Genomic DNA, 27,880 nt, shown 5'->3' with positions numbered 1-27,880 from the left:
CACAGGGACGGAGGGTGAGGACAGGCAGTGTGGGTGTCCCACTGGCTCCCGCCTAGGACTTCCCTCCCCCACCTCCCCACAAAGGGGAAGGTGCTGCCCAGACCCCCATCTTGCCTTCCACCTTTTGTGAGAGGCTGCTGAGGGTCATGGGAACCAGTGTCCCACTGAAACGCTTCCCCTCGGTGAGAGGCCACAGGTGCAAAGGGGAACTTCCTGCGTGGGGGCTGTGATTTCCTGGGGACGCCACTGCTGGATGTGCCCAGTGGTTCAAAGGAGTTACGGATCTCGCAGTCTGTGGTTGTGTTTGTTTTTATTTTTGTAAGACAGAGAGAAAGGACGGAACAGGGCCCAGCATCACCCCCCAGAACAGCTTCCGAGTCATACACTTGCCTGGATTCACTTTGAAAAGGCAGTTTCACGGTCCGTGTTTCAGGAGACCCTCCAGGCTATCTATCTCAGTGCAAACAGCTGAAAATAAAAACCTCCTGTCTGTTTACCACACAGAATGCAAAACAAACCTGTTTGGGAAATGCCTGCCCTTAAAACAAGAGTGAGGGCTTTAAAGATGCGTTAAACACAGAATCTTCCAGGAATCCAGTTGGCTGTGGCTTCACAAAACCAGAAGCACAGGATAACATTTCCAGCCATAGAACTGCTGGTTAACAGAAAAACAGGAGGATCGCAAGACGACAGGCAGGGTCCTCCCCGACCCCTGCGTCTTCTTTCTGTTCTGAACAGCCATGAACTGGAGAGCAGGAATGCAGCCTCGGGGTGGGAGCGGATGCTCGGAGCAGCAGCTCAGTCTCGGGAGTGGAGGGGCGGCTCACTGCTTGCCCGCCTGTCTGCCTGGTTTCTTTTCTGGTTGACCTCTGCCAGTCCCGGGGATCCCACCTCGACCCCGGCCACCGAACACACCTGTGAGACAGGGGGGAGCTTCAGCAGAGCTGGGCTGGGAGGGGCACTGTGGGCAGGGACCAGGAACTGGAACCTTCAGACTACAGCCAAGTCGTTGAACCCCTCTGAGCCTCAGTTTCCACCTCTGTAAAGTGGGGGCAGGGACTGTACCTTCAGTGGGAAGAGCAGGCTGAAAACCTGAGGTGGAGCGTCTGACCAGGGCTGGGCAGGGGTGCTGCTCCACAACGTTCTGTGTCACAAGGGCTATCAGACTAGGCTCCCCAGGGGTGCGAAGGATGCCAGGGAGGACAGAGGCTGGCACCAAGTCACACTGGGGCTTGCCGGGGGGCGGAGGGGATGCTTCCTGGAAGGGAGGGCTGAGGGCCAAGGTTGGGGGTGGGTGGTCATCAGGACAGTCAGAAGGGTTTCCGGGAGGAGCAGGGAGTACAAGCGGGGAGGAGGCCTGGACTCAGCCCAGGGGTGGAGCAATGGTGCTCAGCTGTGTGGCTGGGGCTGCAACGGGGCACCCCAGCCTGCCTTGCTGTGGCACCACCCACATCTGGCCCAGGAGAGAAACAATGGGATGCGGTGGGCTTTCTGTGTCCAGCCCAGAGAAGGGGCGGGGGAGCCTCCTGAGCTCTGACCTCTGCAGCCAGAGGTGGGGCTGTTTCCGAAAGACCTTGTACGTGGAGCACACAGCACTGCTGCTAGGCAAGGTGAACAGCACAAGGGTGGGTGCAGCCCCTGCCCAGGAAGCCGCAGAGAGCCAGCCTGGCCTTCCAGGGCCCCCTTCCTCCACACACACGCAGGGTGCAGAGCCAGTGCTGACAGGGTCTGCCTAGCCTCACCTCTAATGGAGCAAGACCCAGGTTGGCCAAGGGGAGCCTGGTCACGCAGGGGCCCCTGTGCAAGTGGGCCGCTTTCCCTGCCCTCCCTGCTCCTTCAGGCAGTTTACTGGGCAGTGTGGCACCCTGGCTGGAGAGCCTAGCCCTGGGGCAGGTCCTGGGACCCCTGGGGCCCTGCTCATCCCCATCCTGGGTTCCTCTCCACCTGGGGGGCCCTCCTCTCTCTGGCTCCTTTCTGACTGTCACTCGAGCCTCAGCTCAGGGCGGGCTCCTATGTCCTTCCTGGCTCTGCCTATAAGCCCCCAAGGTGGGTTCCCGGGACCTGGCATACAAGGCTCTCCAGGTGGCAGAGACAAAGTCAGGTCCCTCCAAGGACAGAAGTCGGGTGGGGGAGGCGGGGAAGGGTGGGGCCCACAGCTGGCCTCTGGCTCTAGCTGACGGCACAATTTTATGCTAGATTTATGATTTCAGGGTGGTGTGGGGTGATCTACCCAAAAGGTGTGACCTTGGTTTTGTCTAAAGGAGGCACAGCAGGAAGGGTCCCAGCCTGGGCACCACGGGGGTCTTCTCTACAGGGGGCAAACCGAGGCTCGCGAGGTGCCCACAGCACCTTCGCGGACACAGGCAGGGCTCAAGCCCCAGGTCTGTGTGGGCACTGGGTTAGTCTGCCGGGCAGACAGCCACTGCGGGGAGGAGGGTCCAAGCTGCGGTGATGGGCGCGGCTAGCACTGACCGCCAGCACTCAGCTGGGCTCCTGGAGCTGGGGACACGGGGCATGCAGGCGGCAAGCAGCAGTGTCAGCTCTTCCACAGAAGAGCCCCATGAGTCACGGCCCCCCAGTGCCATGGAGGAGGGGCTCAGAGCCAGGCCCTCGGCAAGATGACAACACCAGTGGAGAATGTCAACACCGGGCCAGGCCAGATGCCGTGTGCGGCGGTCACCCCCCAGCGGGGAGGCCCCGGCTGCCTGCCAGGGGAGAAGGGGGACAGAAGGGCCTACCTCGCCCGGCGCCCCCCATCCCGCGGCCCTTCTGCTGCTTCTGCTGCTGCAGGCCACCGCGGCCGCGGCCCTTGGCCACCACCTCCTCCTTGACCATGTCGATGATCTCGTCGGGGATGCGCAGGTACTTGATGGTGCTGCCGCGGATGTAGCACTCGGGCATCCGCCAGAATTTGTCCCCGTCCTGCCAGAGAGGTGGTGCGTGTCAGGGCCATGGGGAGGGACATGTAGACAGCCGGGCAGCATCCATCCCTCAGGCTCCCTGCACCTGGCATCGCCCCCGTCGGGTATGAGGTTCTTCCTTCTGCACAGGACACGGGAGGGGCCACCTCCAGCAGGCTCTCTCCAGACCCTTGGCAGCCCTTCACGCATGAGGGCGGGCGGGGCAGGGCCTCGTGAGCAGCCTGTCCTCAGCCTGTCCTCTGGCGGGGGAGGCCATCCAAAGCCTGGAGAGGGGTGAGGCTGCCTCACGTGCCAGGTACGCCACAGTCCAGCTCCTCCCCCTTCTGCTCCCAGTCTTCCGAACTCTCCTGGAATCCACTCCACGCACCGTGACTCATTCATTCACACAAGTGTCTGGTGGCAGGGTCAGAGCTGGGCACGGGACGCAGGTGAGCAGGACACAGACCGTGTGTGGTGGGTGAAGAGGGCCAGGAGGGGGGTAGGGAGGCAGGTTTGGGGCCGGCCGGGGCAGCACCCGGTGATGCCAGTTTACAGGGGAGCTAATGGAAGCTAGAGAGACAAGGGGGCTGGTACAGCTGTAGACTCTGGAGCAATGCCGACCTTCAAGTTTTCAGGATGCTGTCTCCCCCTGACCCCCATACACCCTGTGACCAGCACAAGGCCTCGCCCCACCCTCCTGCTGCCCTTGGGCCAGAGCCCCGGACCTCATCCATCAGATTGCTTCTCCCGCCCCACCCCTGCTGCCCCAAGCCAACCCCTCCCCCCATACCCCTAAATCAGACCAAGACATCTCCCTGCTTAGATCCCAATCAGGGCCCCGTTGGCTCAGGAGGAGGTCCAAATCTCTCGGTGTGGCTCCAGAGGGCCTGAGATCCAGCCCCACTCTGGCTGCCCCCTCTCGGCACTCAATGTGCCTTCCAGATGGAACATTCTGGAACACACACAGTGGGATTCTGGCCTCCAGCATTTTGCACACGCTGTTCCCGCCTTTTCGTGTCTGGCTAACTGCAGCCCTCAACAGGCCTTGCCTCTAGCCTCCTTGAAGCCCCCGGTCCTCCTGCATGACATCAGTGGTGCCTAAGCCACTCAGCCCAGCCCAGTGGAGGCGCTCGGCAGGGACAGTAGAATGTCTGAGGGCCAACTCTTCCCAGGAACACACATAAGAGCCCCGACCCATACAGGAGCCCCAAGAGGCCTCAGAGCATTCCTTTCCCAGCAAGGGGAGGCGAGCGGCCAAGTCCGTGGGGATGCAGAGTACAGCCAGACAGAACGATGATTCTGTGGAAGCTCAGGGCTGGGACTGGGGCGGCCATTCAGCGTGAGGCTTTTCCCCAGCCAAGGGCAGGCCCAGCCCAGCGCACTCCCTGGAGGAACCAGGCTTATGTGCTTTCCACAGGGGCAGCGTGCCTCCAGACGTTTGCTCTCCTGTGTACACTCAGCCCCTGGGGTCTCTGCATCCAGCTGCCCAAGGGGAGGATGGACTGCTGTCACCTGTTTACAGGTGAGGAGGCCTGATGGCCTGCATAAGATGGTTCCTTACACCCAGTCTCTCCTCCCAACCACTGGGTCCTGAGGGGAACCCTGCAGGGGGAGCCATGTGTCCCGGCTTGGCCATGGAGGTGGGACTGACCTTGCCCCAAGACCCAGTGATTGGCTCGACATCCTCAAAGCGGACAGAAACCTGCTGGCCGTGTGTAAAAGGACATGTGCCCAGCTGTGAACCACGGTGCCGTGGAAATCCACAGTGGAAATCCTCAGCCACCTGCCACCTGGAGTTCGGCCCCAAGAACTTAGTCACAGAGCTGAGCAGGTGAGGGGAAGGGGGGTGGTCCCCCCGCTCCCGTCTGCCTTCTGGGGCAGGAAAGGTCCCACAGGCCGAGAGTGGCTCTCTTGTGCTCTGCTGAATGCTGGCGGGGCGAGCCCTGAGGGTACCCTGTCCTTGGCTCAAGACGGCCCAGGCCTCCCAGCAGCTTCTTCCCCATAACATGGGGGGCTACCTTGGGCAGGTGGTGGAGACGGGAATCAAGGGGAAAGGAAGCACTGACTAGCAGAACCCAGTGCAGGCAGGGGGAGGGAGTCTGCCCCAGAGGCCACCCCCTCCCTGTAGAGAACAGGTTTATAGCCAGAGGCACCCTTAGGCCCAAGTCCTTCCTGGTCAGGAGTGGCGCTGGGGGGAGGAGGAGCGGCTCAGTACCTGCGGGGCAGCATCCACAGGTGCCAAGTCCAGGGCACCAGACTTGGAGCCTTGTCCCTCTGCCCAGCTCCACATCCAGCCCAGTCCCTCGGGCCCCGCCCTGGCGGGATGACCTGCAGTAGAGGCTGAGGTGTGGACCGTCCCACTCCTCCCAAACGTCCCGGAAGAGGGCTTGGACCGGACTTGGAAGTGCGAACGCTAAGGCCCTGGAAAATCATCCGAGGTCCCAGTGTGCGACCCTGGCCACACAGCCTCCACTCAAGATGCCCACCAGGCTAGCCCCACCCGAAGGCCCCCAGACAGGGGGTACAGGCTGAGGGCACAGGGTACTCACCCTGGACGTGCAGATCACTTCACGCAAGTTGATGTTCATCCAGTTGTCACAGCTCACCAGGTGCCCGTTGTATGTCTCCCCGTTTTTAAGCTCCACCAACTGGAGAGAAACGGGTCCCACATCAGTCACAGGCCCCGGGGAAGGTGCAGACCTACCCCAAGGAGCAGGTCGCCACCAGCGGGCCTTGCTCAGACCCGTCCCTGGCTCCTCTTGGGACCCAGGAGGCACAGCGCACGGTACCCAGGCCCCCAGCGGCCCTTTTTACAGGAGATGCGCTCTGCTTTCTCAGTACACTTTGCTCACACTGTACACTTTCTATGATGAAACCGTTTTCCTGTGGTGGAAGAAATGAACACCACCCACACATCTTTAAAAGAACGAGTACGGTTAGGGCAACAGGGTGGCCAGGTGCCCACTGATGCCACGCGTGTGACCTATGGTGGGCTAGTCTTTCACTGCAGGAATTACTTGCCTGTCTTGATGTGTTTCGGGAAAAGCACCTCATTCAGAAGACATGCTTTTGTTAGGAAAAGCCTGTCTTAAAAAAATATCAACTCGGAGAACAAACTTATGGTTACCAGAGTGGATGGGGGCGAGGAGGGAGTTAGGGAGTTTGGAAGTGACGTGTGCACACAACTATGTTTAAAATGGGTAACCAGGACCCTGCAGTCCAGCACGGGGAGCTCAGCTCAGCGCTGTGTGACGACCCAGACGGATGGGGAGCGGGTGGGCGGGGACGGAGGGCCAAGAGGGAGGAGATGCAAGTGTGCATATAGCTGATTCGCTTCATTGTACAGCAGAAACTAACAGAGCACTGTAAAGCAAGTACACGCCAAAAACAAACAAACAAAAATTGAGCAAGGATCTACTCTACAGCACAGGGAATTCTCTGCTCAATATTATGTAACAACCTAAATGGGAAAAGATTTTAAAAAAGGACAGATACCCGTGTATACATAACTGAATCACTTTGTTGTACACCTGAAACTAACAAAATGTTGTGGATCAACTATATTCCAATATAAAATAAGAATTTTTTTAAATAATCAACTCTTGGGGCTGAGCGGCACTGGGCTGCCCAGACACCACCTCTGCACTGTTCTGTGGGCCGGGCCTGAGCACTGGCATGATGCTGGGTGCTGGCATGATGAGAACCAGCAGCAGCCCAGTCTATGCCCGTGGCTTCCTGCTCAAGTTCCTGCTGGTGGGTGGCAAGTGACGTGAGCGAGGGTGAGACCCTGGTAAGCCTGTAGGACAACTCAGCTGCGTCCCCGGATGGCCACCAGGCATCACTTGCTCCCCTCTGCCTTCCATGGTGCTGCAGACATTTCACAGCGACTCTGCCTGTTTCCCTTGGCAACCACTTTAAGGTTTAAAACATGATTTAGAAAGTCATCACTTTCAAGTTTGAAAAAATTTAAAAAAAAACAAAAAAACACCAACTTAGCTATCTGCCTAAGAGAAATGAAGGCATATATCCATGGAAAAACATGTACATGAATGTTCCCGGCAACTCAAATTTTCAGCAGCCAAAAAGCAGAAACAACCTAAATGTTCGTCATCAGGGAACAAATGGATGTGGGTTAGTTGCTCAGTCATGTCCGACTCTGTGACCCCATGAACTATAGCCTGCAAGGCTCCTCTGTCCACAGAAGTCTCCAGACAAGTATACTGGAATGTACTGCCATTCCCTTCTCCAGAGGATCTTCCCGACCCAGGGATCAAACTCTGGTCTCCTACACTGCAGGCAGATTCTTTACCATCTGAACTATCAGGGAAGCCACCAGGACAAATGGATAAAGTGTGATATGTCTACACAATGGACTATCACCTGGCCATAAGGAATGGAGCTCTGACACACGTTATAATGTGGACAAACCCTGAAAACATCACGCTGAGTGAGAGAAGCCAGACATGAAAGGCCACATGTTGTGTGATCCCATTTATGGGAAATGTCCAGAACAGGCAAGTCCACAGAGACAGAAAGCAGAGGAGTGGTTGCCAGGTGCTGGGGGAGGGGCCCGGGCTGCCTTTTAGGCTGATAGGATTACTCGGCAACAACAGAGGTGGTGCTCGCACAACCCTGTGAACGTGCTGAATGTTCCTGAACTGTCCACCCTGAAAAGGGTGAACGGTATGGTTGTGTGAATAATATCTGAATTAAAAAGAGGACAGACAACAGAAAATATTGACAGATATCACACTCTATCACAAAAGAACAAAAGCAGATGAACCCACCCACATTTTAAAAATTCATTCATGCTTATACACACATGTTAAAAGTCAAAGTGTGTAAATGCCGAAGAATAAATTGTTGGGAAGATTAATGAAGAGGGGCTTCCACTTCCTCTGAATCTCTAGCATTTGACACTTTTAATAAGTATGTATGACTTGGAACAGGAGCAGAAAGGACACAGGCCCTGACGTGTGGGAGGGAGAAGAGGACAAGCTGCTGCTCCGTGGACAGGCAGGAGGCGGGCTTGGCTGGAAGCACCTCACCCTTTACCCAGTGTCCGTGTTCCTGTGCTGAGGTCGGACCCTGCTGAAAGGCACTGCTTCAGAGAGGCACATACTCACCATTGGGTGATTCTGAGCCGTTTTCAGCAGCGACAAGGGAAGCTGAAAGGCAAACAAAAGCGCATGACTTGTCTGCCTCATCAGTGACGTGGAGCCCTGGCCTCTAGGCAGGGCTGGCATATCCCTCAACAGAAACAGTCTCTGAACTCTGCCCAACCCCAGGTCACATACCCGCCTCTCAGTTTAGCACAGAAGTCTAGAAAAATCCTCATTTCAGTAATTCTGCAGCTGGGGAGATCCCAGCCAGGAGAAAGACATTAGATCTTTGCCCTCCCAGCCTTTTGACCCTCCCCTGAAGTCCTTCAATAAAATGGTTTGATCTCTCCCCTGACAATCTCAGCAGCAGCTGCCCTCTGGTGTTGGGGCTTATGTTCTGGGAGCTTCTCTGTAGCTCATGCTGTACGTAGTCATACCTGACAGGACCAGGTGTAGCCCTCCAGCTTTATCAACAGAATCAGGGCACACGGGTCTTGCTGCTGCTTGCGTGTTTTGCTCTGCTAATGTTTCAGAGATATGTCCAGGTTAACACATGCAGCTCTAGCTAAGCCTTTCATTTTCAGTATGGTAGATGGTCACACCCACTTTACAGATGGGGATGATGAGCTTAGAGACTGAGGAACTTGCCCAGCACCAGAGACCCAGTGAAAGACGGAGCCTGGTTCAACGCTATCTGTCAGAAGCCAGCTCATGCTGGGCCCACACCTTGGGGGGCAGCCCTGACTGTCCCCTGGCAGAGTGATCCATCAGGCTCAGCTGGCCTCTTGATCCAAGGAGGTCACATTTGAGCTGGGTATTCGAGTGGAATTTACCAGGTGAGAGGAAGAAACATTTCAGAAAAAGTCTGTGGTTACTGCAAGGGACAGCAGATAAACGATGGGATTTAAAAACTCACCCAGATAAGGTGAACTTTCAAGATCGTTCTGTTTCCTTTATTACTGAATTTCTTTTTCATTAAAAAAAAACCATATAGTGTTAGCTGGGGGGTGAAAAATCAGTTTTTATTTTTGGAACACAAAATCTTGAGCCTTACTCTGGGACCTGTCTTTGGGCCTCCAGAAGGGTGACTCAAGGGGCAGTGCTTGGGTTCAGGGTCCAGTGGCAGTCTATACAGCACAGGCAGGTGAAAGTTCTAGAACTAGGGCCCCACCAGACAGGAAATTGCCTCAGGGAAAACCGTATCATGCCCCAGTAACTGGGGAACTCTAAGTTGGTCTGACCTCTAGGAGCTCTTTGCTGGGGAGTCCCAGCCTACCCTCAGGCTCTATCTAATAGGGGGTAGCTGTTTCTCCAGGTGGTGGGGGCTGTGAGCCTCTCTGTCAGGAGGCCACAAATGGCCCTCAATCTCCAGAGGAAGGCTCCCTGTGGAAGGGCTTGGAGGGAGGGGAATTCCACATCCCAGGGGCCTTCCCTACAAGCCACCCGGGGGAGGTCCAGAGGCGGCAGGAAGCTAGGCCCAAGCCCACTTCCTGCACAGGCTTCCTGGAAGGGCAAGATAAGGAGGAAGAAGGGGCCACGTGGAAAGGAGATGGTTGTTCCCAGAAGGGCGGGTGGGTGGCCAACCTGCCCTCTGCTCTGGAATGCATCTGTGTAAGGCTGCCCAAGTGCAGTGAGCTAGAGGCTCAGACACGCATGTAGCAGCCACACACCCAGGTGGTATTTACAGCAGAGAAGCCTCATACTCTTCCTGAGCAAGTCTGTTCTCCTGTGACCACAATGGGAATCTGGACCGGGGCACACCTAGGTCCTCCTCCCAGATCACCAGGTTAGCCCTGGAAGGCGAGAAGGAAGATGGACTCTGAGAGGTGGTGGGCGGATCAGAGCAGTCCAATCACAGAGCCTCTACATGAGACACCAGCGGCTAGAGCAGGAGGAACCTGCCCAGGGCCACAGAGCAAGGTCCTGGTAAAGCTGGGGAGAGTAGGCTGATGCCTGTCAGCAGGGAACCCACAGATGTCCTTTTATGGCACACAGCGCCTCTAAGCTGGTCCCTCTCAGGCTGCCACCTTGTTCCAGCTACCAGCAGTCGCAGACCTGCAGGACCCAGAGCCTCCGCAGCTGTTCCTGGCAGTATGCCCTCGGAGGATGGCTGCGACAGATGAGACCAGCACCTGCTCACAGCCCTCCCCTGTGCACCCGCTCCCTAGGCAGCCCACAGGGCCAGACCTGATACAACTCCAGCAAACCGGCCCACTCTGCGCCTCACACACCACGCCTGGTGCTGCTGGCAACCTTTGTTCCGAGGTTCCCTCTGCCTGGGGTGCCCTGCCCCCAGCTGGTGACTGTTCCCTCAGCCAGGCCCTCATTATAACCCTGTCGAGGGAAGAAAGGTTTCCACCTGGGTCACCCTCTGCTGCTTCTATTACAGGACATAGCCAGTCTCTAATTAACTTGTTTATTTATTATGTCTCCCTGGCTAGACTGGAAACGCCAAGCCTCCTGCTAGACTGGAAAATTCGGAGGGTGTGGACTTTGTCCAGCACTGAACACCCGGTCAGGCACACGAGAAGGTCTCAGTAAATATTTGCTGAACAAATACAACGCACACCGCCCCCCGGACGCACGTGGGGCGGGGGGATTCCTGCTCCACCCCCAGACGAAGAAAGGAAAGGCTTAGGTAAGGGAGAGGTGGGGCTGGGACAGCGCTCGGCCTGGAGCCACGGTCACAGCTCGCCATCTTCTACAGCCCCAAACTGTGCTGAAGACAGAGGTGAGGGGCAGGGGAGGATCCTGGTGAACCTGAAAGCCGAGGGGAAGGGACGGCACCACAGGTGGGGGATGGAAGATGCGTGAAGGTGCCAGGGAGACAGGAGAGGGCTGAACACTCAGTTCTGGGGGAGACAACGTCCTCTGGAGTCAGGGAAAAAAGGTTGAGGAAAGAAAGGCCTTTCTCAGAATGCCTGGGGCCTGGTCCTCAGGCCTAGACCTCACAGTATCCTGAGGCTCCCAATTCAGGAAGTTGTTGCAGACCACCCACTCCTTCACCCAGACCTCTGCTTCCCGCCCAGCAGGGACCACACGGAAGAAGCCTTGTCCACGGCCTCAACACTCCCCAGAAGGCAGAACAGGCTGAACGAGTCTGTCCTTCATGCAGGCACTACTCTAGGCTCTGGGACTCCCATGAGAATAAAAAGCAAAAATCCTGTCTCCAAAGAGACACATGGACTTTTCCAGTTTTGCTCATTCCCTGAGACCAACTCTACCCTTGAGCAGAAAGGAACCTGCTCCCTTCTCTCTAGCCTTACACTGACCAGGAGAAATTTAATGAGCCCTCATGGTAGGCTCAGAGAAATGTGCAGCGACCACCTCAGAGCAACCTGGGTGCTGACAGGCCAGGTACTCTCTCACGAAGCCCTCAGCTCTCAGTTCCATTGTGGGGCCACAGTTTCCCTCTCATACACTGGGGGGTACAGGCACTCTCTGCTTTAGATCTGTAACTTGTCCACAACTTGTGAATAGCATGCATTTGGAGAGGTTTCCTGTCAGGGTCTCAGTTTTTCCTTCTGTGAATTGGGAGGATAGTTAGCCCATTTTGGCTCAAAATGCCCCCTCTCCCTCTAAACCGCATGCTTTGTGACTCTGGGAAAAGCAAACCCATCTCTGGGTGTTTTTCAGCCTGAAAAGGAGAGGCACAGGAGATTGTGCGGCTAGCATCCTAAGGGGCTTGTTGTTGTTACTGTTGTTCAGTAGCTAAGTCAGTCCAACTCTTGCGATCCCATGGACTGTATCCCGCCAGACCCACCTCTTCATGGGATTTCTCTGGGAAGATACTGCCATTTCCTTCTCCAGGGGATCTTCCTGACCCCGGGATGGAACTCGCGTCTCCTACACTGACAGGTGGGTTCTTTTCCACGGAGCCACGAGGGAAGCCCTCTAAGGACCTTACAAGCTCAGAAATTCCCCAAGTTGGCTTAATTTCAGAACGCACAACGGGGCTCTACTTCCCGGCGCTCTAGCTTTACATTTTACGAGGTCAGACTGGGTCGAATGCACTCGGAGCCACTTCCCTAACTGAGAAGTCATTCTGTTTCATTCACTGGGGTTCCAGGGCGGGTGGGAGTCCCCTTCCTCTCCGGCTTCATTTTTCCCATCCGGAAAATGAGAAGACTGCGGCTAGGTTGCTATACTATGATTACACGTTCGTCCAATCCTCTATTCCCCTGAGACCGACGTGCCGGGTGTCTTGAGAGAAACCCCTGCATTCTCCGGTCTGTTTCCCCCGCTCCGACCGGGCGGCAGGAGTCGAGGACCGGATGACACACTCGCTCTGCATCGCCACTGCCCCAGCACCCGCCCCAAAGGCCTTTGGCAGCCGGTTCCCCCGTCGCCTCACCATGGTGTCGGCAGGGACCGGCCTCCCCGGCCACTTCCGCCACCGCCGCCGCTGCTCACGTTCCCGCCGGTAGCCGCCGCTGCGCGCCACTAAGCTGAAATAGAGTGGCAGCGACGCGAGCCAGTCAGAGCGGGGCTCGTGGGAAGGACAACCAATCCACTCAGAGTAAGGCGGGGCCTACTAAGCCCGGGGGGCGGGCCGGGCCGTGTTCTCACCAGTGAAATGAGGACCAGAGTCGTAAAGTGCCGCCGTGAGTGCTGCAAAAGGGGGCGGAACAATATGTGTCAGAGCAGGAGGCCTTGTGGGTAAAGGCGCTCGCGCAGGTCAGACGCTCGAGAATCTCATCGGCTCCACGCTGTGGGCAGAGTCGGTTATTACTTCCAATTTCCTTGAGAAATGGAGGCTCTTCGGTTATTATTGGAATGTGCTTAATGTCTGCCTTCCCGCCCCTTTTCTGATTCTCATTATTGTTGTTGTTCAGTCGCTCAGTGAGTCGGACGCTTTGCGACCCGCACGGACTGCAGCACACCAGGCGTCCCCGCCCTTCTGTGTCTCCTGGAGTTTAGTCAAACTCACGTCCATCGAGTCGGTGATGCCATCCAACGATCTCATCCTCTGTCCTTCCCCTTCTCCTGCCTTCAGTCTTTCCCAGCATCAGGGTCTTTTCCAGTGAGTCGGCTCCTCGCATCAGGTGGCCAAAGTATTGAAGCTGAAGCTTCAGTATCAGTCCTTCAAATGAATACTCAGGGTTGAGGATTGACTGCTTTGATCTCTTTGCTGTCCAAGGGACTCTAAATAGTCTTCTGCAGCACCACAGTTCAAAAGTATCCATTCTTCCGGCGCTCAGCCTTCTTTATGGTTTAATCCTCACATCTGTACATAACTACTGGAAAAACCATAGCTTAGACTATACGGGCTTATGTCGGCAAAATGAAGGCTCTGTTCTTTAATACGCTCTCTGGGTTCGTCAGAGCTTTTCTTCCAAGGAGCAAGTGCCTTTTAATTCATGACTACAATCACCATCTATTGGTAGGTTGGAATCCTGGCTTTGTCCCTCAGAGCCTCAGTTCACCTCCCTTTAAAATGGACGTAATAAGTGCTGTAGAAGGTTGCAGTGAGGAGGAAATGAGGTAAGCCATGGGAAAGCACATAGAACAGTGTCTGCTTGATATATACAGATATGCAATATTTACTGAGCACCTACTATGGGCCTGCTCTGGGAAACACAAAGTGAATAAACTAGACAAAACTCCTGGCCCTCCCAAGGCTTAGGAGGGGTGACAGTTGGTAAACAAGACAAATTGGCAAATGTATTAGTTCCCTTGGGCTGCCGTAACAGCAATCAAACTGGGTGGCTTTAAACCACAGAACTTGATCCAGAAGTCTGAACTCAAAAGATGTGGGCAGGATTGGTCTCTTCTAAAGGAGCTGAGGGACAATTCATCCCAAGCTTCTCCCCCAGCAATCCAGCAATGCTTGTAGTTCTTGGTTATAAACATGTCACTCCAATCTCTGGCTCTGTCATCACATAGCTTTTCTCTTTCCTCCTCTTTTCTTATGAGGACCCTCCTTTCTCTTATTGCGCGCTGTGCATGCTAAGTTGCTTCAGTCGTGTCTGACTCTTTGCCACCCTATGGACTGTAGCCCACCAGGCTCCTCTGTTCATAGGGATTCTCCAGGCAAGAATACTGGAGTGGGTTGCCATGTCCTCCTCCAGGGGATCTTCCCGACCCAGGGAATCCAACCTGTGTCTCATGTCTCTTGCATTGGCAGGTGGGTTCTTTACCACTAGTGCCACCTGGGAAGCCTACCCACCCTAAATCCAGGATAATTTCATCTTGAGATCTTGATTAAATCTGCAAAGAATCCATTTCAAATAAGGTCATATTCACAGATATGGGGACTAGAACTTATCTATGTTATCTAAGTTATATTAGAACGTATCTTTTTAGGGCCAATTCTCAACCCACTGCATCAGTATTAGCTATGATTCCTTTGAACATTGACATTTATTTGAATAATTCACATCGCCTAGGTGACCGTGCATGTACTTTCACACACTCGTGAGCATGTCTGCAGCCTAAATTTCCAAGAGTGATCCAGCTGGGTGACCATCGACTGTTCCTTTCTCTGTTTTGGCTTCCACACATGCCTTGACTCAGGTTTATAAATGAGACATAGGTGTCCTCCTCCAGTGCTACCCTTTTCCAGGCCTCCTTACTACCAGCATTGGCCTGAGAGATTTTTCCTTTCTTTGTTTGCCAGCGTTGCATGACTTGTGGAATCTTAGTTTCTGAATCAGGATTTGAACCCAGCCCCTGGCAGTGAAAGCGTCAGGTTCTAACCACTGGACTACCAGGGAATTCTCAAGAGCCCAGAGCCAAGCTCTTCCAGCTGAGAAGACTCGATGCCTTTCAGAGCTGACTCAGGAAGCCCCTGATGCTCAGCTTCTCAATGAAAGATTCCCCTGCATCAGGTCTCAGAGACCTGGGCAGAAGAGGATGAGAACTGCCCAGCCACATCCCACTGGGCAGGGCACTAGAATCTCCTCTCCAGGACCTAGTGAGGGGAGACGGTCTGGGGGTCAGTTTTGTTATGAAGGGACTGAGTGGTTGAGGCTTGTTCCTTCCTTTTCTTGCTAAAAACAAGAATACAGATTTCCCTTCATTCGTGATAGGGTGGTTGTTGTTTAGTCGCTGAGTCGTGTCCAACTCTTTTGTTACCCCATGGGCTGTAGCCCACCAGGCTTCTCTGTCCACGGGATTTCCCAGGCAAGAATATTGGAGTGGGTTGCCATTTCCTTCTCCAGGGGGTCTTCCCAATCCAGGGATTGAACCCAGGTCTCCTTCATTGGCAGGTGGGTTCTTTACCTCTGAGCCACCAGGGAAGCCCTGTGATGGGGTTATGTCCCAATAAACCCATTGTAAGTTGAAAATATCATAAATTGAAAATACATTTAATACATTTAGCCTACTAAACATCGTAGCTTAGTTTAGCCTAGCCTATCTTAAATGTGCTCAGAACACTCACATAAACCTACAGTTGACCAAAATTATCAAACACAAGCCTATTGGATAATAGTGTTGAATACCTTATATAATGTATTGAATACTGTACTTACTGAAAGTTAAAAAAAAAAAGTCAATGTATCAGGTGTTTACCGCTGTAACCACGTGACTGACTGGGAGCTGAGGCTCATTGCCAGCTGCCCAGAATCACGAGAGAGCATCTTACCACATATCACTAGTCCAGGAAAAGGTCAAAATTCAAAGTTTGATTTCTTCATGAAGTTGAAAAATCTGAAGTCAAACCGTCACAAGTTGGGGACTGTCTGTGATCATCTCTACCAATCAGGGTTACTGTGTAGAGTGATCAAATGTGGAACCGGATAAAGACTGAAGCAGCAGATAGCCCTGGACCCATAGCTCTTTCATGTCTCTGGGGACTTCCCTCCCTCAGAAGCTGACCCTGAGATGAGGACTCAAGGATACATAGAGTACTCAAGGGGTGACCCTAGGACATCCCCATTGGGGATGGAGACCTGAGACAGGGAGGGGAGGGTTCCTGCAGTGGATGCCAATGAGCAGGTGACAAAGTGGGCACCTGAGGGTTAGTCCAGCTGTGGATCTTAGAGAGACAACATAAGAGCTTGTGTCTCAAAGAGGTCCCACCCAGGTCAGAGCACTGTTTATTTTCCTCTCTATCATGGACTTGGGGATGATCCCAGGGGTGCTGGTGAGGTCTGGGAAGTGTTTAGGACATTAGTAGCAGGCAACAGTGATATGCCAACTGGGATAGAGGGATCAGCGTGACCAGCCAAGCTGTGTTTGGCAAGGGTAAAGGCCGCTTTGATGTAAACAGAAACTGGGGCACATGATGTGCTCCAATGTCAACACGGTGCTGGCAGAAAATTGCATGGTCATTCACCTCTTCCTGACTTTTCTAGATCTTTCTATGTGCAGTCTTTCTCTTTTTGCGCGATTGATAAACTCGTTTTCATCCTTGAAAACTCTGCTTGGGTGACCCCTTGTGGCAGAATATGGTTACTACAGTTTGCTCAGCTCTTTCAACACTCAGTTCAGTTCAGTCGCTCAGTCGTGTCCAACTCTTTGCGACCCCATGAATCGCAAAAGCACGCCAGGCCTCCCTGTCCATCACCAACTCCCAGAGTTTACTCAAACTCATGCCCATTGAGTCGGTGATGTCATCCAGCCATCTCATCCTGTCGTCCCCTTCCCCTCCTGCCCCCAATCCCTCCCAGCATCAGGGTCTTTTCCAATGAGTCAGCTCTTTGCAAGAGGTGGCCAAAGTATTGGGAGTTTCAGCTTCAGCATCAGTCCTTCCAATAAACACCCAGGACTGATCTCCTTTAGGATGGACTGGTTGGATCTCCTTGCAGTCCAAGGGACTCTCAAGAGTCTTCTCCAACACCACAGTTCAAAAGCATCAATTCTTCAGCGCTCAGCTTTCTTCACAGTCCAACTCTCACATCCATGCATGACCACTGGAAAAACCATAGCTTTGACTAGATGGACCTTTGTTAGCAAAGTAATGTTTCTGCTTTTCAATATGCTGTCTAGGTTGGTCATAACTTTCCATCCAAGGACTAAGTGTCTTTTAATTTCATGGCTGCAATCACCATCTGCAGTAATTCTGGAGCCCAAAAAATTAGTCTGACACTGTTTCCACTGTTTCCCCACCTATTTCCCATGAAGTGATGGGACCAGATGTCATGATCTTAGTTTTCTGAATGTTGAGCTTTAAGCCAACTTTTTCACTCTCCTCTTCCACTTTCATCAAGAGACTTTTTAGTTCCTCTTCACTTTCTGCCGTAGGGTGGTGTCATCTGCATATCTGAGGTTACTGATATTTCTCCCGACAATCTTGATTCCAGCTTGTGCTTCATCCAGGCCAGCGTTTCTCATGATGTACTCTGCATATAAGTTAAATAAGCAGGGTGGCAATATATAGCCTTGACATACTTCCCTATTTGGAACCAGTCTGTTGTTCCATGTCCAGTTCTAACTGTTGCTTCCTGACCTGCATACAGGTTTCGCAAGAGGCAGGTCAGGTGGTCTGGTATTCCCATATCTTTTAGAATTTTCCACAGTTTATTGTGATCCACACAGTCAAAGGCTTTGGCATAGTCAATAAAGCAGAAATAGATGCTTTTCTGGAACTCTCTTGCTTTTTTGATGATCCAGTGGGTGTTGGCAATTTGATCTCTGGTTCCTCTGCCTTTTCCAAAACTAGCTTGAACATCTGGAAGTTCATGGTTCACGTATTGCTGAAGCCTGGCTTGGAGAATTTTGAGCATTACTTTACTAGTGTGTGAGATGAGTACAATTGTGCGGTAATTTGAGCATTCTTTGGGATTGGAATGAAAACAGACCTTTTCCAGTCCTGTGGCCACTGCTGAGTTTTCCAAATTTGCTGGCACATTGAGTGCAGCACTTTCACAGCATCAGCTTTCAGGATTTGAAATAGCTCAACTGGAATTCCATCCCCTCCACTAGCTTTGTTCATAGTGATGCTTCCTAAGGCCCACTTGACTTCACATTCCAGGATGTCTGACTTTAGGTGAGTGATCACACCATCGTGATTATCTGGGTCTTGAAGATCTTTTTTGTACAGTTCTTCTGTGTATTCTTGCCACCTTTCCTTAATATCTTCTGCTTCTGTTAGGTCCCTACCATTTCTGTCCTTTATCGAACCCATTTTTGCATGAAATGTTCCCTTGGTATCTCTAATTTTCTTGAAGAGATCTCTAGTTTTTCCCATTCTGTTGTTTTCCTCTATTTCTTTGCATTGATCGCTGAGGAAGGCTTTCTTATCTCTCCTTGCTATTCTTTGGAACTCTGCATTCACATGGGAATATCTTTCCTTTTCTCCTTTGCTTTTCACTTCTCTTCTTTTCACAGCTATTTGTAAGGCCTCCTCAGACAACCATTTTGCCTTTTTGCATTTCTTTTGTATGGGGATGGTCTTGATCCCTGTCTCCTATACAATGTCACGAACCTCCATCCATAGTTCATCTGGCACTCTATCAGATCTAGTCCCTTAAATCTATTTCTCACTTCCACTGTATAGTCATAAGGGATTTGATTTAGGTCATACCTGAATGATCTAGTGGTTTTCCCTACTTTCTTCAATTTAAGTCTGAATTTGGCAACAAGGAGTTCATGATCTGAGCCACAGTCAGCTCCTGGTCTTGTTTTTGCTGACTGTATAGAGCTTCTCCATCTTTGGCTGCAAAGAATATAATCAATCTGATTTCAGTGTTGACCATCTGGTGATGTCCATGTGTAGAGTGGTGGCCAATCAGAATTCAATCCTAGAGGAAATCAGTCAGTCAGTCCTAAAGGAAATCAACCCTGAATATTCATTGGAAGGACTGATGTTGAAGCTGAAGCTCCAATACTTTGGCCACCTATTGCAAAGAGCTGGCTCATTGGGAAAGACCCTGATGTTAGGAAAGACTGAGGGCAGGAGAAGAGCGGGGGTGACAGAGGATGAGATGGTTGGATGACATCACTGACTCAATGGACTTGAGTTTGAGCAAACTCCAGGAGATAGTGAAGGACAGGGAAGTATGTGCTGTAGTCCATGAGGTCACAAAGAGTCGGATGTGACTTAGCAACTGAACACCACCAAATCAGTCCTCTGTCCACCTGGGCAAAGTGATTGATTGGTTTAATAGGAGCAAGTGACCAACCAAGGCCGATCAGACTCTCCCTTGAAAGGGATACTGAGGGCTAGAAGGGAGAAAAGCACTTTCTATAGAGGTTTTTGAAAGTGCAATAGTGAAAGCCCAGGGCTAATACAACTGATCTTCTGGAAGAAGCTCTCTATTGATTGAATCTAATGTACAGAAGAACTCTGTGGAAAAGAGGCATGTTTTCAGCTACTGGATCCAGCTATACCTGAAGTTATAGGTATACTTTCTACATATATGAATACAAGTAGTTGTCCTTTGTTGCTTAATCCACTTGAAGTTTAGACTCTGTCCCTAGCAATTGGTAAGCCCTCCACTAATGCATCAGTTCAGTTCAGTTCAGTCGCTCAGTCGTGTCCGATTCTTTGTTACCCCATGAATTGCAGCACACCAGGCCTCCCTGTCCATGACCAACTCCCAGAGTCTACTCAAACTCATGTCCATCGAGTCGGTGATGCCATCCAACCATCTCATCCTCTGTCGTCCCCTTCTCCTCCTGCCCCCAATTCCTCCCAGCATCAGGGTCTTTTCCAATGAGTCAACTCTTCGCATGAGGTGGCCAAAGTACTGGAGTTTCAGCTTCAACATCAGTCCTTCCAATAAACACCCAGGACTCATCTCCTTTAGGATGGACTGGTTGGATCTCCTTGCAGTCCAAGGGACTCTCAAGAGTCTTCTCCAACACCACAGTTCAAAAGCATCAATTCTTCGGCGCTCAGCTTTCTTCACAGTCCAACTCACATCCATGCATGACCACTGGAAAAACCATAGCCTTGACTAGACACATAGCTCTCTGAATTCTGGAGTGGCTGTCCCCCAGAATCTAATAATTCCGTTTCTTATACTTTGAACTTCAGTACCTTGTATTAATTTTCAGTCAATACCTGGTTTGGCCCCAGTTGTAACTGCTTGTTTGCACACTTAATCTCAGTTGATCCTGACTTACAGGAACAACGTCAGAGTTTGCATGGGCCACTGTTTGAGGCTGCAGCACAGTTTTTTCTTCCCCTCATCATGGACACTTGACATAGGTTCAGCCAATCAGAGGTCTTCCCTGGGAAGCTGCCGGAATCGCAGAGCTGGAGTAATGTGAGTCAGGTACAGACATAGCCATCTTTCCACTTTGGCATCTTGGCCCTGTTTAATCCTAGATCCAGCTGTACCTGAGACTTCATAAATTGTCATCGTTTCCTATCCCTTGAAAATACTCCTCCATTTTTTGCGGTCCAATTTAAATTGTATTTCTGACAGTAGAAACCTAAAGAGTTTCTGCTAAACCTATCAAATTAAAAAAGATACACTAGAGACTTCTTCGGTGGTCCAGCGGTTAAGAATCCACCTTTCAATGCAGGGGACAGGGTTTCAGTGGATGGATCTGGGAACTAGGATCCCACATGCAGCAGGGCAGCTAAGCCTGAGTGTGCCACCAAGACCCCACAGAGCCAAAAATAAATAAATAAGTTAATTAACTTAAAAAAAAAAGATACACCACCCTGCACTTTAAAAATGAGAGGAGTATTGTAAAACTCAATGCTGACAAAGTGAAACCGGTAGACATATATTTTCTTTTAAGTGGAGGAAAATGGCATTATGTTTCAAAATCCATAAAAGTGTCACACCCTGCAACTCAGTGATTTATTTCTGAAAACTTACACTAAGGAGGTCTTGCAAATGAAGGGAACTACTCTGTGCCAAGGCCTTGCAGCAATGTCACCAATTTTAAAATAGCAGAAAGAATATAAATATCTAACAACAGTGGACTAGTTGATTAAGCTATATTTCTTCCACTACACAGAATATTTTCCATTCATTAAAAAATTATATTTTAATCCTCCCCCACCCCTACCCTGGTGGGGGGGGGTACAGTGGGCTGAACTTAGTGGTTAGATTTTAAACAATAGAGAAAAGGGAAAATAGAAACGCAACAGCAAAAATACTGGCAACACCTCCTGTAGTGGGGTGAATGTGTGGTGTGCATGTGCTTGCGTGCTGGGTTGTGTTCGACTCTCTGTGACCTTATGAACAGACTTGCTCGCCAGGCTCCTCTGTCTATGGAATCTTCCAGGCAAGAATACTCGAGTGGGTTGCCATTTCCTCCTCCAGGGGATCTTCTCAACCCAGGGATCAAACCCGTGTCTCCTGCAATGATAGGTGGATTCTTTACCAAGGAGCTACCTGGGAAGCCAGTGGGTTGAATGGTGGCCCCCTAAACACATATCCAAGTCCTGACCCCAGTTAAGTGACCTTATTTGAATAAAGAGTCTTTTCAGATGTAATTCAGCTAAGGAGCCAGGGGTCATCTGGGATTTAGGTTGGAGCTGGAACCCAGTGACTGATAAGCTTCTAAGAAAAGGCAGAGGGAGATTTGAGATGCAGAGAAGACAGAGGTGGAGATAGGAGTGATGCGGCCACAAGCCAAGGGATGCCTGGAGCCCCCAGAAGCAGGGCATGACAAAGAAGGACTCTTCCCTACAGCCTCTAGAGGGAACGTGGCCCTGTCAGCACCTTGACCTTGATTTCAGACTTCTGGCTTCCAGGAGTGCAAGAGAATAAATGTGTGTTATTTAAGCCAGAGTCTGTGGTCATCTGATATACAATCATGAGAATCTCATACACCGCCTTAATCAAGTAATTCAGATTATGTCACTGTGACAAGTCATGTGGAAGTCAGGGATCCCCGATATGGCGAGATGAGAAGGGCGCCTCAACTCTGGTTTTCCTCGGACTCCCATCCTAATCATAACAAGGACATCAGGCAGACCCAGATCAGGGGAGCCTGAAGGACGCCTGGCCCGTCCTCCCCAAGACTTCAAAGGTCATGAGCAACAGGGAAAGCTCAAGGAGCCGTCCCAGCCAGAGGAAACTGACGAGGTGTGATGACTTAATGGAACAAGGTTCCCTGGCCAGGGTTCTGGACCAGAGACAGGACATGGATGGAAGAACTGGTGACGTCTGAATAAGGTCAGATGGTTGGTTGACAGCAGTGCACTGGTGCTGATTTCTTAGTTGTACAAATAATAGAACTCATAAGGTAAGCTGTTCCTATTTGGTGACTGTGGGTGAAGAGATAGGGAACTCTCTGTGTTGTCTTTGCAACTTTTCTGTAGATCCGAACTTATTCCAGTATTAACAGCTCATTTAAAAAGTCACATAGGGAACTTTCCTGGCAGTCCGAGCTCCTAATGCAAAGCACATGTGTTCAATCCCTGGTCTGGGGACTAAGATCCTGCATGCCGCATGCCGCATGCCGCAGGGTTGGGCCAAGAAGACCAAAAACCAAAACAAAATTTCAAAATCATATGACCAAAACATGGAAGCAATCTAAATGTCCATCAACAGATGAAAGGATAGAGATGTGATATATTGCATATATAAATAAATAAATAAAATGGATATTACTCAGCCATGAAAAGGGCTTCCCTGGTAGCTCAGCTGGTAAAGAATCTACCTGTAATGCAGGAGACCCCAGTTCAATTCCTGGGTCATGAAGATCTGCTAGAGAAAGGATAAGCTACGCACTCCAGTATTCTTGGGCTTCCCTGGTGGCTCAGCTATAAAGAATTCGCCTGCAATGCGGGAGACCTGGGTTTGATCCCTGGGTTGGGAGGATCCCCTGGAGAAGGGAAAGGCTACCCCCTCCAGTATTCTGGCCTGGAGAATTCCATGGACTGTAGAGTACATGGGGTCGCAAAGATTTGGACACGACTGAGCGACTTTCACTTTCAGCCATGAAAAAGAATGAAATAATGCCATTTGTAGCAACAAGGATGGACTAGATATTATCATATTAAGTGAAGTAAGGCAGACAAAGACAAATATCATATGATATCACTTGTATGTAGAATCTAAAAAAGATACAGATGAGCTTATTTACAAAACAGAAATAGACTCACAGACATTGAAAACAACTTACACTTACCAAAGGGGATAGTGGTAGCTGGGGGAAGAGATAAATTAGAAGTTTGAGATTAACATATACACACTACTATATATAAAACAAGAAAACAACAAGGACCTCCTGTATAGCACAGGGAACTATACTCAATATCTTGTAATAACCCATAATGGAAAAGAATCTGGAAATTACATTTTCCTTCCCCAGAAACCGGTATCAGTAGATTGACTTTACTGTGTGCATGTGAGCTGACCCAAGTTTGGTTCATTAACAAAAGCACCCCTTCCATTTTCTAGCCTGAGACACCTAAAGGACTCAGAGGTATCAAGACCACCTGGAGAAAAAGAAGCATTCACCTTTTTAAACACACATATCTACCCAACTATCCCTCTGTCTGATTTGGTCATCCAAGTCCCTGAACTGGGCCCAATTTGCCAGTCTCAGCCCTTGACAGAGTCTAAAGAAAGGAGCCCCAAGAAGGAGTCATGGGGTCATTTGGGCTTCCACTCTCTTTCTTCCTCCCTGAAGGCCACACCCAGCAGGAGCTGGCAAGGTGAAGAGCTTTGAAGATCCCCAGGGGTAGGATCTGAATCCAGCTCCAGTCCCAACCTCCCCAACCTGGCTGTATGTGGCCATGTGTCTCTAATCTCCCAGTGTTGTCACAGTGGGCGCCCACAGGAGAATGCAGCTTCCTTCCCAAGCCAACCTCCAGCGTGGTGGGTTCTGTTCTACTCAGCACGTTTATTGAGCATCTACTGCATACTGGGCCCTGTGAAAGCAGTGACCAGTCAGACCAGGTTCCTGCCCTCCCAGACTCACAGTCCAGAGGGAAAGACAGTCTGCAGCTGCATAATCATATGAATAAGTATGAAATTACAGTAATGACACATGTCAAAAGAGACTGGAAATGTTATCTGGAGGGAGGGCGTGTGGAAGACTGGATAGGCTGTGGGTTTGTTGATCAACTAAGTAATACACCACACTCATCTTTCCATATTCAAACACTCAGACCATCCTATTAAAAAAAACACTGTAGAGTACAGGGTACTATATTCAATATCTTGTGATAAATCATAATGGAAAAGAATATGAAAAAGAATGTATAGGTATGTATGCATAACTGAATCATTTTCCTGTACAGTAGAGATTAACACAACATTGTTAATCAACTATACTAAAATACATTAAAAAAAATTTTGTCCCAAGAAGACACACTGCCCACATTGTTATCTATGCCGCTGCTGCTAAGTCACTTCAGTCGTGTTCGACTCTGTGCGACCCCATAGACGGCAGCCCACCAGGCTCCTCTGTCCCTGGGATTCTCCAGGCAAGAACACTGGAGTGGGTTGCCATTTCCTTCTCCAATGCATGCATGCATGCATGCTAAGTCACTTTAGTTGTGTCCAACTCTGTGCGACCATATGGACAGCAGCCCACCGGGCTCCTCTGTCCATGGGATTCTTCAGGCAAGAACACTCCTATTACAGACTTTACCTTCCTTCCCAGGACTCAATGGGGCCTTGGCACTCTTTGATCCTCATTTTACAGACAAGGAAACAGGTTTGGAATGTGAAAATAACTCATCCAAGAGTGCACACCATGTGAAGAGCCAGGAAGAATTTGAACCCAGGACAGTTTTCTCATACTTCTTGTCCTCCATTCTCTCCCTAAGAAAAATGCATAATAATTTTAAGAGGGACAGTTCTCTCTTTTTTTTTTAGGAACAATTCTTGACAAAAGAACTTTTTTTTGTTTGTATTGTGACTCTGTGGCATTTGGGATCTTAGTTTCCAACCAGGGATGGAACCCACAACTCCTACATTGGAACTGCAGAGTCTTACACACTGGACTGGCAGAGAAGTTCCTAAAATGTTTTTTTGTTTGTTTTTGTTGTTGTTTTTATTTTTTAACAAGTCTGGGAAATAAGATGTGGTACCTGAGTCTACGGGGCTTTCCAGGTGGTGCAAGTGGTAAAAAACCCATCTGCCAATGCAGGAGACATAGAGATGTGGGTTTGACCCCTGTGTTGGTAAGATCCCCTGGAGTAGAAAATGGCAACCCACTCCAGTATTCTTTCTCGGAGAATCCCATGGAGAGAGGGGCCTGGCAGGCTACAGTCCATGGGGTCACAATGAGTCAGACATGACTGAGCAACTACTATTTTGGGGCTTCCCTGGTGGCTCAGAAGGTAAAGAATCTGCAATGTGGGAGATTTGAGTTTGATCTCTCGGTCAGGAAGATCCACTGGAGAAGGGAATGGCACCCCACTCCAGTATTCTTACTTGGAGAATTCCGTGGATAGAGGAGCCTGGTGGGCTACAGTCCATGGGGTCACCAAGAGTCCATGGGGTCACCAAGGGAAGGATGTTCTGACACATGCTACAGTTTGGATTAACCTTGAGGACATTATGCTAAGTGAAATTAGCCAGGCACAGAAGGACAAATACTGGATGCTTCTGCTCTTATGAGTTTCCCAGAAGTAGTCAAACTCACAAAGAAAGTAGAATGGTAGGTGCCAGGCACTGGGGGAGGGGAGAATGGGGAGTTGTTGCTTTTTCATGGATACAGTTTCAGTTTTGCAAGATGAAAAGAGCTCTGGGCCTTCCCTGGTGGTGCAGTGGGTAAGAATCTGCCTGCCAATGCAGAAGACACAGGTTCAATCCCCGGGAAGATTTCACATGCTGCGAGCAACTAAGCAGGTGCGCTGCAACGAATCAATCCGTGCGCTGCATGCAGCTGCTGAAGCCCACTCGCCCAGAGCCCGCGCACCACAGCAAAGAGTCGTCCCACTCGCTGCAACCAGAGAAAGCCCAAGCAAAGTGCAAGACTCAAAAAGACTCAAAAGAAGATCTCTGAAGGTTGGGTGCACAACAATGTGAAGAATGTTCTTTTAAACATCACTGAACTGTACACTTGAAAATGGTCAATTTTATTTTACCACAATAAAAAAAAAAAAATCTAGGACTTCCCTGGTGATCCAGTGGTTAAGACTCCACACTTCCATTGCAGGGGGCATGCGTTCAATCTCTGGTCAGGGAACTAAGATCCCATATGCCATTTTGCATGGCCAAAAAAAATCTAGTGGTGTTTTTCAAAGAAAAGAGTGTCCAAATCATCTTTATTTCTGAGTAGTACAGTTCAGTTGCTCAGTCGTGCCTCTTTGTGACCCCATGGACTGTGGCTTCCCTGTCCATCACTTAACTCCCGGAGCTTGCTCAGACTCACGTCCATCAGGTCAGTGATACCAGTAGAAGAAATGTGGAAGTGTCTCCCTTCCACCCCCACCTTCACCTCCCCCACATCTTGGTTCCCTCCCCAAAGGCCCCACTATTATCACTCCTACTCTTCCTTCCTCAGATAGTTTCTGCATTTGCAAACAAATCTTTCCTTTCTCTGACATTTGTATTTCCAACAATGCTTCCACACTTAAATCATTATGACAAAATACACATAACACTTAACACTTCAACCATTTTAAAGTGTATAATCCAGTGGTATCAAAGACATTCACCATGTCGCACAACCATCACCTCTTATCTAGTTTCAGAATGCTTTCATCACCCTCAGAAGAAACCCTGTCCCCATTAGCAGTCACATCCTAGCCCGCCTCCCCTAGCTCCTGACAACTACTAAGCTACTATCTGTCTCCATGGATTTGCCTGTTCTAGACATTTTGTATACTTCGAATCATACACTGTGTGACATTTCCTGTCTGACTTCTTTTACTCAGCATGATATTTTCAAGGTTCCCTCAGGCAGTAGCATGTGTCCCTGCTTCATTTCCTATTGACCAGTATTCCACTGTTTGAAATAATGGAAAGTAAACAGTTTTGTTTTTTTTTCCATCTGCTAATGAGCATTTGTTTTCTTTTCTTCCTTTTGGTGGTCCTGAATTGTACTGTCATGAACATTCAAAAACTTTCACAGTATTTGGACACTTGTAATTAATTGGGGAGTATCCCTAGAAGTAGAATTGCTGGGGCCTTCAGTAGCTATGTTTAACCTCTTGAAGAACTGCCAAATTTTTCCACAGTAGCTAGACTTTGCAGGAGTGGCTTTCCAATGTAACTTTTTTTTTTTTTTTTAAAGCTGTACATCCCTCCCCTTCCCTTTACCTAGGGGTGTCCCAGGCACTGTGCTGCTGGTTACACTGTTGCTAAGCCAGACTGAACTCACAATTTGGCTCCTCCAGCCAACTTTCTTTCACCTTGCTTGTCCCTCTCCAAGGAATCAGTTACTCCTGATCCAAGTCCTGGCCCCTTCCGCGTGTGACTTGGGACAAGTGACTTAGAGGCTCTAGGTTCCTTTTCCTCACTTGCAAAACAGGGTAAGAACAGTTCCTCCCTCCAAAGGTTTGTGATATTAAAAAGAAACAAACATACACTAGGGACTTCCATAGTGGTCCAGTGGCTAAGACCCCGCATTCCCAAAGCAGGGGGCCTGTGTTTGATCCTTGATCAGGAAACTAGATCCCACATGCTGCAACTAAGTGTTTGAATGCCACAGCTAAAAATCCTGAATGTCACAACTAAAGGTTCCACATGCCACAACAAAAATCGAAGATCCTGAGTGCCACAACTAAAACCTGGCACAGCCAAATAAATAAATGTGTTTTGTTTTTAAAGACCTTAAAAAGAAAAAAAGAACACTAGTGATGTGCTTAAACAGGGACTGCATCTAGTGAACATGAACTTTTATCCCCAGTCACTCGTGGCAGTAGCATGTGACTCAGTTTCTCTGATCACCATTAACTCTGGGTGTTAACAGTTCCCCCCCGCCCCCCCAGTGCAGTGTGGGGGCGGGGGGGAATGACACCCACTGTGGTTTCTCTCTTTCCACAGTCCCGGCTTCTAGCAATGCATGCACTTCATCCAGACATTCATTACATGTTTGAATGATAAAATCTGATTCTTG

General features: G+C 50.3%; 1 protein-coding gene and 1 long non-coding RNA gene across 3 annotated transcripts; one reads left to right on the top strand and one right to left on the bottom strand.

The window, feature by feature from the left end:
* Positions 1-293: 293 nt before the first annotated feature.
* LSM4 (LSM4 homolog, U6 small nuclear RNA and mRNA degradation associated) lies at positions 294-12,472 on the bottom strand. The gene is made up of 5 exons (XM_065917446.1): positions 12,357-12,472; positions 8,027-8,068; positions 5,450-5,548; positions 2,739-2,922; positions 294-915 (listed from the first exon to the last, which is right to left on the bottom strand). The coding sequence occupies exons 1-5, from the start codon at positions 12,357-12,359 to the stop codon at positions 824-826; spliced, it is 420 nt and encodes a 139-aa protein (XP_065773518.1). The 5' UTR covers positions 12,360-12,472; the 3' UTR covers positions 294-823.
* On the top strand, positions 10,092-26,762 carry LOC136155573 (uncharacterized). 2 transcript variants are annotated; one of them, XR_010660845.1, is made up of 3 exons: positions 10,092-10,733; positions 11,711-11,860; positions 23,263-26,762. It is a non-coding gene; the product is annotated as an uncharacterized lncRNA (long non-coding RNA). The 2 variants fall into 2 exon arrangements; XR_010660844.1 differs by having other exon boundaries at positions 11,639-11,860.
* The last annotated feature ends 1,118 nt before the right edge of the window (positions 26,763-27,880 follow it).

The sequence above is a fragment of the Muntiacus reevesi genome, chromosome 1, assembly GCF_963930625.1.
Source record: "Muntiacus reevesi chromosome 1, mMunRee1.1, whole genome shotgun sequence".
In the NCBI taxonomy this organism is placed as follows: Eukaryota; Metazoa; Chordata; class Mammalia; order Artiodactyla; family Cervidae; genus Muntiacus; species Muntiacus reevesi.
Note: the sequence above shows the minus strand (reverse complement) of the source record. Positions and strands in the feature narration are given on the sequence as shown.

Coding starts and splice junctions, on each gene's coding strand:
- LSM4 (XM_065917446.1), bottom strand. Junction 5,549..8,026: donor CGGCTCAGAATCACCCAATG/GTGAGTATGTGC, acceptor GTTTCTCTCCAG/TTGGTGGAGCTTAAAAACGG. Junction 2,923..5,449: donor AAGTGATCTGCACGTCCAGG/GTGAGTACCCTG, acceptor CCTCTCTGGCAG/GACGGGGACAAATTCTGGCG.